Below are 14,016 nucleotides of genomic sequence, written 5' to 3' on the forward strand. Positions count from 1 at the left end.
GAAAAGCAAACTAAATAGAACAAAAATATAAAAGTAGAGAATATTACATTAGTACAGATTAGATCTCTGTAGCTATTCTCTGAAATTCACCATTCTCAAGATAATTCATCTCAAGATGAATAGACAAGGATGTTAAAGTTCATGCAGTTAAATCTAAAAACCTTCTATTTAGAATGTAGCTTTCAGACTTTGATCCCATAAGGAAAGTTTGCTTATAAATAAAATTAATTTTTTCTGATTATAGAACCAATACATGTTCATTGTAAGGGTTTTGGAAACTAGGAAAAGTCTGTAAAGAAGAAAGCTGAAGGAAACTGCAGTGCTACCACCCAGAAATAAATTGACTATTTTGGTGTATTATACTGAATATATAATTTTGAATATTCTTTTCTTCTGTAATATAGTGAATATTTTCCATAGGATTAGTACTTCGTTGAAATGTGCTTACTAGTGAGTGTATAGTATTTTATTATAGGAATGTACCATAATTTATGAAGTCCTTGTTCATTGTTCATGTTCTTTCCAGTTTTTGAAAACATAGATAAATTCTAGATTGGTGGCATTGTGTGTAACCTTTGGGTTCATCTCTATTCCCTTAGGGTTGGGTCTTAAAAGCAAGGGTTAGAAATAGTTTTTAAGAAATTTACATGTTGCTTAAATGTTTTCTAGAAAGATTGCTTCCCATGTAAACAAAGAGCGTTCACATCTTTACCAGCATTTTTTTTTTTTTTAAGATTTTTATTTATTTGACAGACCACAAGTAGGCAGAGAGGCAGTCAGAGAGAGAGAGGAGGAGGAGGCAGGCTCCCTGCTGGGCTCAATCCCAGAACCCTGAGATCATGACCCAAGCTGAAGGCAGAGGCTTTAACCCACTGAGCCACCCAGGCGCCCCTTTACCAGCATTTTTAAACCGTTTGCAATATGATATTTATTTGATCTTATCAGCCAGACCTTCTGGGAAAAGGAAGGAAGGGGATCATTCACTGAACCCTGATCCAAGCTTGGTCTCCTCACACCAACCCCAGGGGTCAGGGGCTGTTCTCATCTCTCCCAGGTGAAGAAACATGTTCAGGGAGCTGCTCACGAAGGTCACGCAACCAGGAAACAGGTGGGGTGGTTGGTGATTTAAGTTCAGGCCGTCTGTTCCCAAAGTTTATTTTCTTTCTAAACTTATAAAATTTTTCCCTATGAAATATTTATGTTTGCCATTGACTGTCCCAAAAACAAGTCCAGATTTCATGTTCTAAGCTAAACATGGAAGTGTTTTAGTGGGCACGGTAAACAGCATTTCCGAGACTCTCAAGTACCTCACACACAACAAACATGCAACAAAGGTCAGTTCCCGTTTCTGAGCTTAGAGGCCTCTCTGGCCATGTTGGGTAAGCAGCTGCCTGCACCCCAGCTGTTTTGTCCGCAGGCACACATACTTATTATACTCCTAGGTAAGGAGCTTTAGCGAAGATGGAAGGTACTGTCTTTCTGATTTCACACAATCGTGCAAAATTTCTAAAGAAAAAATTCAGAGTTTAAAGCATCAAAAATAAATAAATCATGGTGTTATTATCTCAGGGATTTTTTTTTTTTTTAGTTGATAAATACATGTATCTGTGTTGTTTCTACCTAATTCCAAAGGCCCTTTCAGAATCGTTGAGAAAAGGAGCTACTGACTGTTGGCTGGTTTCTGTTCCAGGTGTGTGAATATCCCGACGGAACCAAGTCCTTGAAACTGGGAGATTTTGGGCTGGCCACTGTGGTAGAAGGTCCTTTATATACAGTCTGTGGCACACCAACTTATGTGGCTCCAGAAATAATTGCTGAAACTGGGTAAGACTCCTGGTGGCTTTGGTTGGTACTTTCACTTTGGTGGAAGAAGGTATGTGTGCTGCCACCCCAGCTGCTGTGTATTCACGGGCCTCCTGGGAAGGTGGGGAGTGGGAGAGGCTATTACCTGCATCGTGACTGTGATCTCAGGAACTCAGGTTTGTGCTTCTGTATCCAGGAGCCAGAGGCTTGGACTTTTGTCCCGAGGCCAGTAGTCCCCAAGATTGCAGTTGGGTTGGGAGAAAAGTAGATGCCTCTGTCCAAAGGGCAGTTAATTCCTCTACGTGAAATGAGTGCTTTGACACTGAGAAATCCCTTTTTCCTAACAAAGAAGCAAGTACTCCAGTAATGTGGAGGGTCCTCGGGAGTAATGTCTTTATTTCTCCTCCTCCACCCACTTTGTTTTCCCAGCTATGGCCTGAAGGTGGACATTTGGGCAGCAGGCGTGATTACATACATACTTCTCTGTGGGTTCCCACCATTCCGAAGGTCAGTGGCTCTTTGAGTAATAATATTTGAATTGTAAACTCTCTCCCTTTGATCAGCAGGCAGCCTCATCCTGGCAATCAGGACCAGAAAGTGGTCAATAAAAATGTCAGTTAAAAATTACATAAACATACCTTTCACTTTTTATCTTAATTTACAACCTATTACTGGATATTCCTTGACCACACTTTTGATGTGAGGCCAAGGCCTTTGCATGGTGTATGGCCCTCTGAGTTTCTTATGGTCATTCTTCTGTAAAACACACCCATCGTCCAATGTCTACAATTTCCATTCTCAGTCTTTTTCAAGGGTAGTAAGATTTAAAGATGCTTGTGAAGCAATCTGATCCTTCTAGGTAAACAGAACTTTTTCCAGGTCTTAATAGTCATTTCTCCTCCTTCATTTGACAGCAGGTCTTTTTTTTTTTTCTTTTTTTTTTTAAACAACTCACTTTCCCAAATGTTCAACTTAGTTCTCATAGACTCATAGAAACAGTGAATTCTTCCTTTTAAAATTAATCTCACGGTTTACATAATATTTAATGAAGTAGAATTACAAACGCTTTCAGCATAAATAGTCCTGGGAACCAACAGACCTACTCTTGGTAACCACATATCTCACCAGGTGGCAGGGCAGAGATGGCCACACAGAGGTGTTAGAGTGTGGGACAGATGGCCCAGGGCACACTCAGTTCCCCAGCAGGGTGTACACGAAGCGTGTGCAGGGCTTTGACCACAGCGCCTCTTTTGGTCTGTTCCATCTTCTTTGGAGCAAATGAATGCTTTGGAAGCAGAAGTTCAACTCATGATGCAAGTATAATTTTCTTCTGAGTTTTCTTGAGCTCTCTTTCTCTTCATTTTCATCCTCCGTTTTGTTCATTTTACAACTACTGTTGAATAGCCTGTGTGCCAGACACTGTTCTAAGTGTCGGGAATCACATGGCAAACAACGCACATTGTGTGGTGTTAGGTCAGTAAGTTCAGCAGGTTGAATTCACTGTCCCTCCCCAACATTTTATTATAAAGCTTTGAAACACACAGGGAAGTTGGAAGGTGTATCCTTTTTAAATGGTCAGTTTTCAAATGAATTGAGCAGTTTTCTTTTTCACTGACATTACAGTAGACACAAGAGTGAGGACACAGAGATGTCAGTCTCTACTTCTGAGAGCCTTATGGTGTAAAGATGCCCATCACCAGAATATTGATCAAGAAGAATACACGAAACACATGAAGACCTGCTCCTTTGAGGCTGGGAAGGTTAAATGAAAGAGAGATTTGAGTGGGACCTTGTCCTTGTGGCTAGGGTTGGGTGTCTGCAGGTGGGAAGACCTTAGCAGTCAGCTTTTGCTGACTAACAAACTACTCTAAAAGTTAGAGCTGTCAGTTCTGTGGACTGACTGGGCCCTTCTTCCTGTCTGGGCTGGCCAGCTGGGACGTGGAGGCTCCGTGTGGCAGCATTCATGTGCCTGGTAGTTGGCTCAGTGTCAGCAGGAGCCACAGATAAGATTCTGTCAAGTGTCCTTCAGCGTTCAGTGGCTTAGCCTTGGTTTCACATGATGGTGGTTTTATAGGATTCCCAAAAGCGGCCAAAGAGAAGGCAAGTCCATTTGCCCAACCATTTTCCAAGTCTCTGCTTGATTCACCTTTTTTTTTTTTAGAGGTTTTATTTACTTGGCAAAGAGAGATCACAAGTAGGCAGAGAAACAGGCGGGGTGGGGAGAGGGGGCAGCAGGCTCCCTGCTGAGCAGAGAGCCTGTTGCGGGGCTCAGTCCCAGGACCCTGAGATCACAGTCTGAGCCCAAAGCAGAGGCTTAACCCACTGAACCACCCAGGTGCCCCTTGACTCACTTTGCTGATTGATGTCTCATGGACCAAATGAAGTTACACTCCTGAGTCTAGAGTAAATGTGAGAGAAGATTTAACCAGGTCTGTTCATGGAGTGGAATGATTTGTGGCTTTTTTACATTTACAGTTCCATTGGATTCTGGCTGGTTTGGGCACTGACCTGTTTGAGGAACTAGTCAAGTCCAGGGGGCAGTGTGTTTTGATGGCACATAATCATGGGGCCAATTATAGCAGGGGTCTCCTCCTAGGTTAACCCACCTTGACGTCAGCTGGGAAAGGGTTATCAGGATCAGTTTAGAGGAATGTGTGCTCACAACTCCCTCTAGTGTTTCCACACACCAGGGCAGTCTACAAGTTTTTTTTATTTGATTTTGCTTTTTACTTTTTAACAAAAGCGACACTGAGATTGAACAGTATGTGTCACTTGTGACTGGTTGCTCAGTGGACAGCAGCTTTTTTGTGGGAACTGGAGGTAAGTCTAGCTAATCAAAGCAGTCAAGCTGGTTACAAAAGCTGGTGACTTATATTCAGAAGCTGGTCCTGCAACCATGAGGTTAGCTGCAGCCCAAGAAAGTCTGTTCTTGGGGCCCCTGACATAAAGTGATATTTGCGTAACTGTACTGATAATATTGTTTTTTCTGAAATATACACTCATTCCCCAATAAGTGAACTGTATGAACATCCTTTGTGAGATAGTTTATAACATTTCAAGTAACATCATAGGACCTTTAACAATTTGCCATTGAAAAGAGAGAGTGTGCTCAGATTTATTGTTTTCAAGGTTTTTCTTACTGTACATTTTAAACATGCTGCACCTTGGTCCATGGGCTCTATTGTTTTAGGATTTAAAAGTGCCCTGAAGCATCTCAGCCAGATTGTGGAGTATAAATGTGTTAATAAGTGCAGTGTAGATTTCATCAGAGTGACTTTTACTATGTGACTATTTCGAAGGATAAATTAGCTTTCTGTTCTTCTAGTGAGGGGTGGCCTGAAGTTCTCAAAGCACTTGCATTTCTCACTGTGGATCCTAAAAGGTGCCTTCTAATTGTCGAGACCCTGTAGGCTTGTGTTTGTTGACTCAGACTATTTTGCCAAGCACCTAGGTGACTTGCTGCAGGTACCTTTCCAACTTTTTAGCTGTATACTAACAAAATAAAAGACATCTATATTAACAAAGCATAAGCTGTTTGGTATTCCAGAAAATAAAAGGGAGATGAGTAATAGGGACGGCTAAAAGGAACAGTTCTGGAGATGGGTGATTTTTAACATCTTTTTCTAACATTGTCTCCTGGGGTCCTCCCGTCTCCTAAAGATGTCTGTAAAACCTCATTGTGTTCTGTGCCTCCTTCACTCATCTGGAAGGAGACTCGAGCTGAGTTCAGTCACTAGGGAAATAACAGTGAAAAAGAAAACACATAGACACTTAGAAAGAAATAGTCTGTGGTGCCGTCATAGACAAGCACCTCCCAGGACAGCAGTGGGGATCTCTTGCCTCACCGGGCTGTCTGGCTTGACTTCTCCTCATTGTGCCTTTTGACCCAGACTTCATGGACTGGCAGAGGTCAGTTCAGCTGGACTTGGGGAGAGGTCACAGATGTTCACAAAGCTCACAGACTCTGCAGGCATGCGTGGAGATGTTTCGAGAGCAGTCCCAGGACACCGCAATAAAACAAACACCACAGTAAAGCGAGTCCAATGAATTTTCTGGATTCCCAGTGCATATAAAGGTTATGTTTACACTGTACCGTAGTCTATTAAATAGTGTGCAATAGCATTATGTCTAAAAAAACGAGTCATATACCTTAATTTAAAAATGCTTTGTTTAAAAAAAAAAAAACAGGGGTACCTGGCTGGCTGGCTGGCTGGCTGGCTCAGATGGTAGAGATTACGACTCTTGATCTCAGGGGTCATGAGTTCAAGCCCCAGGCTGGGCATAGAGCCTACTTTAAAATAACAACAACAACAATAATAATATTAAAATAAAAATAATTTATTGCTAAAAAACGCTAACCATCATTTGAGCTTTAGCAGGTTGTAGTCGATGAGCACAGATCACTTAACTAACAGAATAATAATGAAACGGTGTGAAATATTGCGAGAGTTACCAAAATGTGACATCGAGACACAAAGTGAGCAAACGCCATTAGAAAGTGGTACGGATGGACGCACTCAACGCAGGGCTGCCATAAACCCTCACTGTGTAAAACAGAGATGATCTGCAAAGGGCAATAAAGTGAAGCCCAGATAAAATGAGGTTTGCCTATACCCTTGTTCACTGAACAGGAGTGGGAATCATCCCATCATCAGGCAGCCCCAGAATTTGTTGCTAGGCACTGCCCTGCATGATTAACTTCTACGGACACCACAGTCACTTACTCCGAGAGGGCAATTAGCATGACTGGGCTTATGTGGTGGAGGCTGGGGAGGGTCCTGTGTGAGTACGCTGAGCAACAGGCCTCAGGGGCGCTGTTGGCTGCTCCAAAGAGAGAGGTTGCACACTTTCCAGCTGAGACTGAGCGTCCAATCCTGGATTTGGACTCTAATAGCCCAGCCTGAGTTTTCCAGTAAGGCTTGGTAATGGCCTAAAAAGCTAATGACTTTGTTTTCTGGAGGCACCTGATGAATCCACGGGGGAGGGGGCCGGGGGGCTGGGAGGTGGCTCTGGAGCTCTGTTTTCTGTGAGTTTGGGGATATCCAGCTTCCCAAAGTGTTCCCAGTAGTGTTTGCATGTATCCACGCTTCTTCGGTCGCAGGCCAGGTCCTCATTCATTCATTAGGCACCGCTGTGTGTGCAAGAGCCCCTGTGAGGACCGATGTCCGCCGGCAGGCAGCTGCAAGGTCCGGCCGCCTCAGTCTGTGGCAGCCCCAGTTGCCATTCTTGGATGGGCTCTTTTTTTCAGGTGGAGCTTCAGTGAAAGTCGAGTTCCGGTGGGGAGCTCATTATGTCATGAATATTGTACTCAGATTCTGGACTCCTCATACCTTTTTCATCTCTCGGCTGTTGCACTGATCTTGGCTGTTTTACTGGAAAAGCAGACGGGAAGGGCAAGGAGATCTGACTCAGATTTGCTACTTTTCCACTCTGATTGCCTCGAGAGATTAAATGAGGGCAGATGCTGAGGTGTTTGGGTTTTTTTTTTTTTCTGAAATAAGAATTGAGATTATTTGTGGATTCCATTTTTTCTTGAGTCCTTCCTTTATTTGGCACAATATATACAACCTAAAATTTGCCATTTTAACCATTTTTAAATGTACAGCTTTAGTGGCATAGGTACATTCACAGTATTGTGGAACCATCACCACTGTTCGTCTCCAAAATTACTTTGTCTTCCCAAGCTGAAACTGTACTCACTAAACAGACTCCTTGGGTCTTGGGTACTCTCTCTCCCTGATACCTAGGCCTATGGAAACGTTCTTTAGCACATTGTCTGAAAGGAAAAAATGGGTCATAACAAGTGAAGTTGAGAGATTGGACTCCTCACCCCACTCTTGTGACCATTTTGTTGAAAAACTGTATGACGACTTTGCTTTCTCTCCCATTCTTTGTCACTGACTTAGTGAGAACAATCTTCAGGAGGATCTTTTCGACCAGATCTTGGCTGGGAAGCTGGAGTTTCCAGCCCCCTACTGGGATAACATCACAGACTCAGCAAAGGTACCCATATGGGTTTGTTGCTGTGGGTTGCTTTCTGTCGACCGGCCCTCCTCTGTCGTGTGGGGCTTTTGCAGCTCTTGGGAGTGAGCTCCAGGTTTTGTCTTAAATTTTATTGTGTGTGTTGCTTCTTTAAGTTCATTTCACAGTATAGTCTCTGAAACTTTTTTAAAGATTTTTTTAAAATTAACATATATGTATTATTTGTTTCGGGGGTACAGGTCTGTGATTCATCAGTCTTACATAACACCCAGTGTTCATTATATCATGTGCCTCCCCAGTGTCCATCCCCCGGGTACCCCCGTCCCGCCCCCACCACTCCCCTCCAGCAACCCTCAGTTTGTTTCCTGAGATTACAATCTCTTGTGGTTTTTCTCCCTCTCTGGTTTCATCTTGTTTCATTTTTTTCCTCTCTTCCCCTATGATCCTGTCCCTTGTTTCCTAAATTCCACATATCAGTGAGAGCACATGATAATTGTCTTGAAACTCTTAAGCAAATTATGAACGCCAGACTGGCTGTCTTCCCAGTTTGCCCCGCCACCCTCCTATGCTTCTCTAAGCCCTAAACATTCATTCTATCATTTCTTTAAGAAATATATATTGGACAGCCATCAGAATGTGGGAACAAGACAAGCCAACTTGCCAAAAGGAACGATACTGCGGGTTTTAAATTGTGGAATGATGATAATCACCAGAACTTTTAGGAGAGAACATCTTGGTTTAACGTGGACCCAGGAGAGACCTTCTCTTTTTTCGTGCCGCTGCAGCCGTGTCTATGTAACTGCCTGGTAGACAGCAGAGGTGTAGGTGATAATAGCTGCGATGTTGAAATGGCTGAGCAGCTGTGTTGGCTGGCTCTTTGAAGTACACGGTGCAAACTCAGATCCCTGTTTATGCTGGAATCCCCCACGTCGTCTCCTCTGTGGTCTTCTTTTTCCAGGAATTAATCAGTCAGATGCTTCAGGTAAACGTCGAAGCTCGGTGTACTGCGGGAGAAATCCTGAGCCACCCCTGGGTGTCAGTAAGTACCCACGTTCTCAGGGAAGGAACATCTGTAAGTTCTGTAACCATCGGTGTGCATGCCAAGCCCTGCCTCCAAGTCCCACGACAGACGAACGGGCTGTTTTCTCTCATGAGCAAGTAGTGTGCAGGTAGCTCTCTGCGAGAAAGCAGTTGGCATGAGGATCTCGGAGTATTTGGCCTTGGCAAGTTACTGTCCCTTTCTGGTCCTCACCTTCAACGTGTGCAAAATGAAAGAGTTGGTCGGAATGCTCTCTTCAGAGCCTTTCACCTTTTGCCTTCTGTGCTTCTGGGGTTTGAGAGATTTTAGGATTTGCCTGGGGACGAGTATGTTTCAGACCCTGATTCCTACGTCTTTATGGCATGTGCTCACACGAGAGCTGCAGGACACCTCCTGCTATGGGTAGGCAGGCTGAGACACAGCCCCTTCCTGCAGCTGGGTGGAGGGGGCATGATGTCGACCAGAAATCTTTTGGGGTGGGTGGTGCCTCTGGGTCTAGGGTAAATGTGATCCATGAAATGGTGCTGGTGGGAGAGTCTGCATTTTCTTTACTCCCAGAGGCTCTGAGAGAGTGTGTTTAATGTGTGTAGCCAAGGGCTTTGGACAGCTTGTTGGGGCGGGGTGGCTCCTTGGGCCCCTCCGCCATCTCTGTGGTCCCTCACATCCTGACATCAGGCTTTGGCCTCTTGGATCCTGCCAAGGGACTTGGGTCTCAACCCGATTAGCTGAGATTCCACATTTCTTTATGAGCAGCCAAGACTTACAAGTGACAGAATTCTTGATTAAAATAATAAAGTTTTCATTAATATTGTTGTTACAGTGGGAGGGATCTATACTAAATTCTGTGGGATTTATGCCTTGTGGGGAGAGTCTCAGAAGCCTAAAGAGTGTCCTCTTTTGTGCTCTTGGAGACCGGTGCTCTCTCCTCAGCCTACTGTAGGCTTACGGAACAGAGCAGATGGCCTGGGGTCTTTCTGAGGACAGAGGACTGCTACGCAGCAGTATTTTTAGAAGGTCATGTTCCCCTAACCCTGTGGTAAAGGTGGGCCCTCTCAGGAAGAGATGGTGGGGTGGGGGTGACTACTGAGGAAAACACAACTTAGGTCTGAGAGTCAGAAATCATCATATTTGATTCTTTTCTTTCCTGCAGGATGATGCCTCCCAGGAGAATAATATGCAAGCTGAAGTAACAGGTAAACTCAAACAGCACTTTAATAATGCGCTCCCCAAACAGAACAGCACCACCACCGGGGTCTCGGTTATCATGGTAAGTGGAAGGGCACCGTGTTCTGTTCTTGGAAAGCGGCAGTGTCTGGCCTGACTGCTCAGCTGACCTTGAGTCTTTAGAAGTGGATAGCCAAGGGCTTTTTCCCTCTCATGGAAGGTGGCACCTTCCATGTTCTTCTTTTCGCTTCAGGATTGGCTTGGCACATGGAGTGCCCCCATCTGGCTGACTCCTGGGCCTGGAGTCCTGGGGAGGGGTTTGTGCAGGACCAGCCAGGCCAGTCGGATGGGCCCGGGTGCCGAGGAGCCCCCGGCCTCTCCCTCCCAGGCTCAGCGCCCTCCCTGGCCGCTGCTTCTGTTCTCATCCGTGTGTGGCATCCGGAGAGGGGTTCCCAAGCCTGGTGGGTTTACAGACTGAGGAAGTAACTCCCTGCCTATTCGAGGCTTCAGAAATACTCTGTGAGGTAGGAATTATTCTTTGGGACCCAGGATAAGAAACAGCTAAAGTTAAACAAATCCCTTTAAGAAATCAGTGTTGTGTGGTTTTTAGAAGTACAGAACAATGTAAAAAATATTAATTTTTTCAGGGTTAGATTTTACAAGAAGTCAGTAACAATGATCCCCATATTTTTTCAGACCTTCCTTCTTTTCAAAGGTTTTTGAGGCAGTTTATCTAAATCCATAAACACAATAAATCAAAAGTGGCATTCAAGTAAGGGAAGTGACATTAAGGTACATTTAGTGAAAGGGAAAATAAAGTCAAAAAGAATAAAATTGAGCCAGAAGTGTTGTTAACTCGCTGAACCAAAACTGACCCCTTGCCGAGGCTGGGCCTTAAAGCCGGTTGTGAGCGTCTCCCACACTGTTGTGGTCCACTGTTGTGGGACCAGGCCCCGGTGTCAGGGGTTGGGGGGGTGAGCTCTGTTTTGCCCACACCCCTCACACGAGTGGCTTCAGACTCGGAATTTCTAAGGAGACAGGGGCCTGAGCTGTGAGCAGCTTGGCCATCCAATCACCTTGGGTGTTAGTGGATCCCTGGGGCCAGCTGGGCACCTGACAGCCAGTGATGGGCCGTCACCGTAATTCAAGCTTTCTAACTCAGGACAAGCCTGTCACCCTCTGGAAAGGTTGAGCTTGTTTTCTACCCGACTATAAGGAAAGCAGGGGCTTCTTCTCTGGCACATTGTAGTCTAGGAATGTTTGCTTAAGAAGATTCCGGATCCAGATAGAAGCTTGAGGGACCCTCCCCCCAGCCCCCACGCCGATGCTGTGAACAGAGAACCCTGTGGGATGTTTGGTAGTGCTTCTGGCACCTTAGCACCACTCGTGGTCTGTCATGTGGCAGTCTTCCGAACATCCTGTAACTCCCTTATTCCACCCCTGCTAGGAAGCGTGCTCCCTCCCCGCTTCCCTTCCCCAGACAGAGCCTGAGCCTGTGGGCTGGGTCTCTTGTTGTGGTGCAGGACTTTGGGGCACTCTGTGCCACCATCATGAGAAGAAGGCCTCTTGAGTTGTGGTTTTCTTAGTGTTTTAGCAGCATTCTGCTGAAAGCCTGAGAAGGTCAGAGCTGTCACAGAATTACAGCTTAAACACTTGGAAAAGGACCATCTTGACTGACTCACCAGCAGGAGAGTATTTTCACGTGGTTCCCCTGTGAGAGCGAGCACTGACGGAGGGGACGGATGGCCCGTATGGCCCGTTACGGCCTGGTTGCATGCCACTGGAGGGCAGCCTCTGTGAAATTTAGAAAGAAATGAAACATTAAAAATTGGTACCATTGACACATAATGAAAACCCTTAAGAAGAGTGTTTTTTAGAATCAAAATTTAATGACTATGTTAATTAAGCTTCATAGTCTCCTAGAGGAAGGACTTTTACAGGACCATGTCCTGGTTTAGGGGAATTTTACCAATTGCCTAGGTCATCTGTGGACTTGGGGCCCACCCAGGAGTCATGGTGGAAGGCCTGTGGCCCACCAAGACTCTGGAATGATCCAGCCCTTTGTCTTGTGGTCCAGTGTAGGCTCCGTTCTGGGTCATAATATTTAGAGCCTCTAAATAGCCTCTAAATAAACCTGTATCTTGGGGTTTACAAATGATAGGTTTCCACTTGCTGATGAAGGAGATCCCTAGTCACATTTCAAACCTCTGAGCTTTAACTGGTTGTGTGAATGATCAACCCCTTCTTCTATCTGTAATTCCAGTGGTGACTGTGCAAGCTGCGTGTTTACATGTATGTTCAGTTGTCATTTTGAGCATGTTGGCAGGGGCCCGTCTAACCTCATGTTCCCTACACAACTCTGCAGGTTGTTAGCTCTGAGGAACTGCTGAGTGGCATTGTCACATTCAGTACCTACAGGAGAAATCAGTAAAGCTTGTCTCTGGAGGTACCAATTCTCAACGGCCAAAAAGCCGGCCTGTGAATTTTGGGCTCGTTCCCAAAAGCAGTGGCAAGAAGGCCCCCATGGGGATGTCATGCTAATCCTCACCCAAGCGAGGATCTGGCCTGGGGCATGGTTGTGTGGGGGCAGCTTGCAATGCTTCTGTGTTGTCTTCCTCATCCTCTTCACCACTACCCTGTGTCTGTGTGCCCTGCCCTTAGGAACAGTTTTAAATGGTTTTTATGGGAAAAATGGTGAACCACCAAGGATTCTCCCCAGTATTCATACGTTCTCATAATGAGAGTAGGTGAGGCGCTAACCTGGTTTCCTACAGATTCGAATAGTCATGAAAGTGGGTATCAGTGCCATGGGGCCGAATCCTCAGGTAACTGCTGTGTAACTTCCAGTCAGAACTGTCCTGCCTGCCTTCGCTCCTAGGCCTCTCCTGGCCCTAGCGCCCCACCCCATGCCCCCGCATCTGAGGCTCCTGTGAGAAAATGATAGGGTGACAATGTCAATTAACAGCAGGGGGAAAAAGTAAAGCTGACGCTCTTGTCTGCATTTTATTTGACAGTTTGATTTGACAGTTTGAGACACACTTCAGAGTTTTGCCCTTTACCCAGTTGAGACTGTGGGGAGTCCTGAAGCAGAATTCTGGTATTCCACACGCTGTGCTTAATCAGAGCCTCTCCTAACTCGCAGCCCCTCTTACATCTGCATGCTTGTCTCAAGACTTCTGACACCAGCGCCCGGCTCGTAGCTTCCTATGGGGCGGGTCTCCTGTACCTACCGACAGCCTTTCCAGGGAGTGTCACAGGCCCTTGGAAAACTTGAATTTAGAGTTTCACAGCTCGCCATGTTGCCTGCCATCCTAGGTGAAGAGCTGGCGAGCGGGTGGGAGGAGGACCCCGAGAGTTCTGCTCAGTGCTGGCTCTTATTGGGTGAACAAGCATCTTTTGGGGAACAACAGCATAGGACAAGTATTCTGCAAAGGCTTTTGTTCTCTTTCTCCAAGTACATTTCCAAAGATGCATTTTTATCAGTAGGACAGGTGTGGAGCCTTTGGGGTCAGAGAAGAGATTTCTGTTGGATGGGGTTTTGGTTTAAGACAGGCCTGTGTGTTTGAATAGCACGTGCATTTTCTTTGACTTGTCCTTAGGATCCTTAAAAAAGGACAGTGCCTTTGTAGGGCAGCCTCTTGGTTTTTCCCAGGGGCTCATCCCAGTCTCAGGGACGGGACGAGGCCATCTTGTGGCAGAAAAGGGAATTCTGAGAAACCTCCTTCCCGCTGCTGCTGGTTAGCCTCCTTGAGAAAGGATGAATTCACATGGCGTGGTCTCCCTACTCAAGGTCAAGATGTTCCTTTCAGGGGACATTTGGGGCTGATTGGGCTTAATTAAAGATAGACAAAACTGTTTCAATCGTGTTGCTTCTGTTTGAAGTAAGTCTAGTTTCTGTCCCCGCTTCTCTCCTCCCTTCTCCTGCCTCTCCCGCCGCCTGCATTGCTTCCCTCTGACTAGGTCCAAGGCAATGGTATGTACTAACTGCACTGCAATGCTTTGTTCTGCTGCACACATACATGGTCTCT

At 45.6% G+C, this 14,016-nt stretch overlaps 1 protein-coding gene across 10 annotated transcripts in view; it reads left to right on the top strand.

Moving 5' to 3' along the window:
• Positions 1-14,016, top strand: part of DCLK2 (doublecortin like kinase 2) — a 144,593-nt gene that overhangs the window by 127,806 nt on the left and 2,771 nt on the right. For 5 of the 10 annotated variants that reach the window (XM_032332491.1, XM_032332489.1, XM_032332490.1 and 2 more), the window contains 5 exons: positions 1,691-1,824; positions 2,233-2,310; positions 7,710-7,806; positions 8,744-8,824; positions 9,975-10,091. In XM_032332491.1, coding sequence (XP_032188382.1) covers positions 1,691-1,824; positions 2,233-2,310; positions 7,710-7,806; positions 8,744-8,824; positions 9,975-10,091 — 507 coding nt within the window. The other 5 variants (XM_032332496.1, XM_032332498.1, XR_004283164.1 and 2 more) reach the window with 4 other exon arrangements.

This window comes from Mustela erminea, chromosome 2 (genome assembly GCF_009829155.1).
Source record: "Mustela erminea isolate mMusErm1 chromosome 2, mMusErm1.Pri, whole genome shotgun sequence".
NCBI classification, from domain to species: domain Eukaryota; kingdom Metazoa; phylum Chordata; class Mammalia; order Carnivora; family Mustelidae; genus Mustela; species Mustela erminea.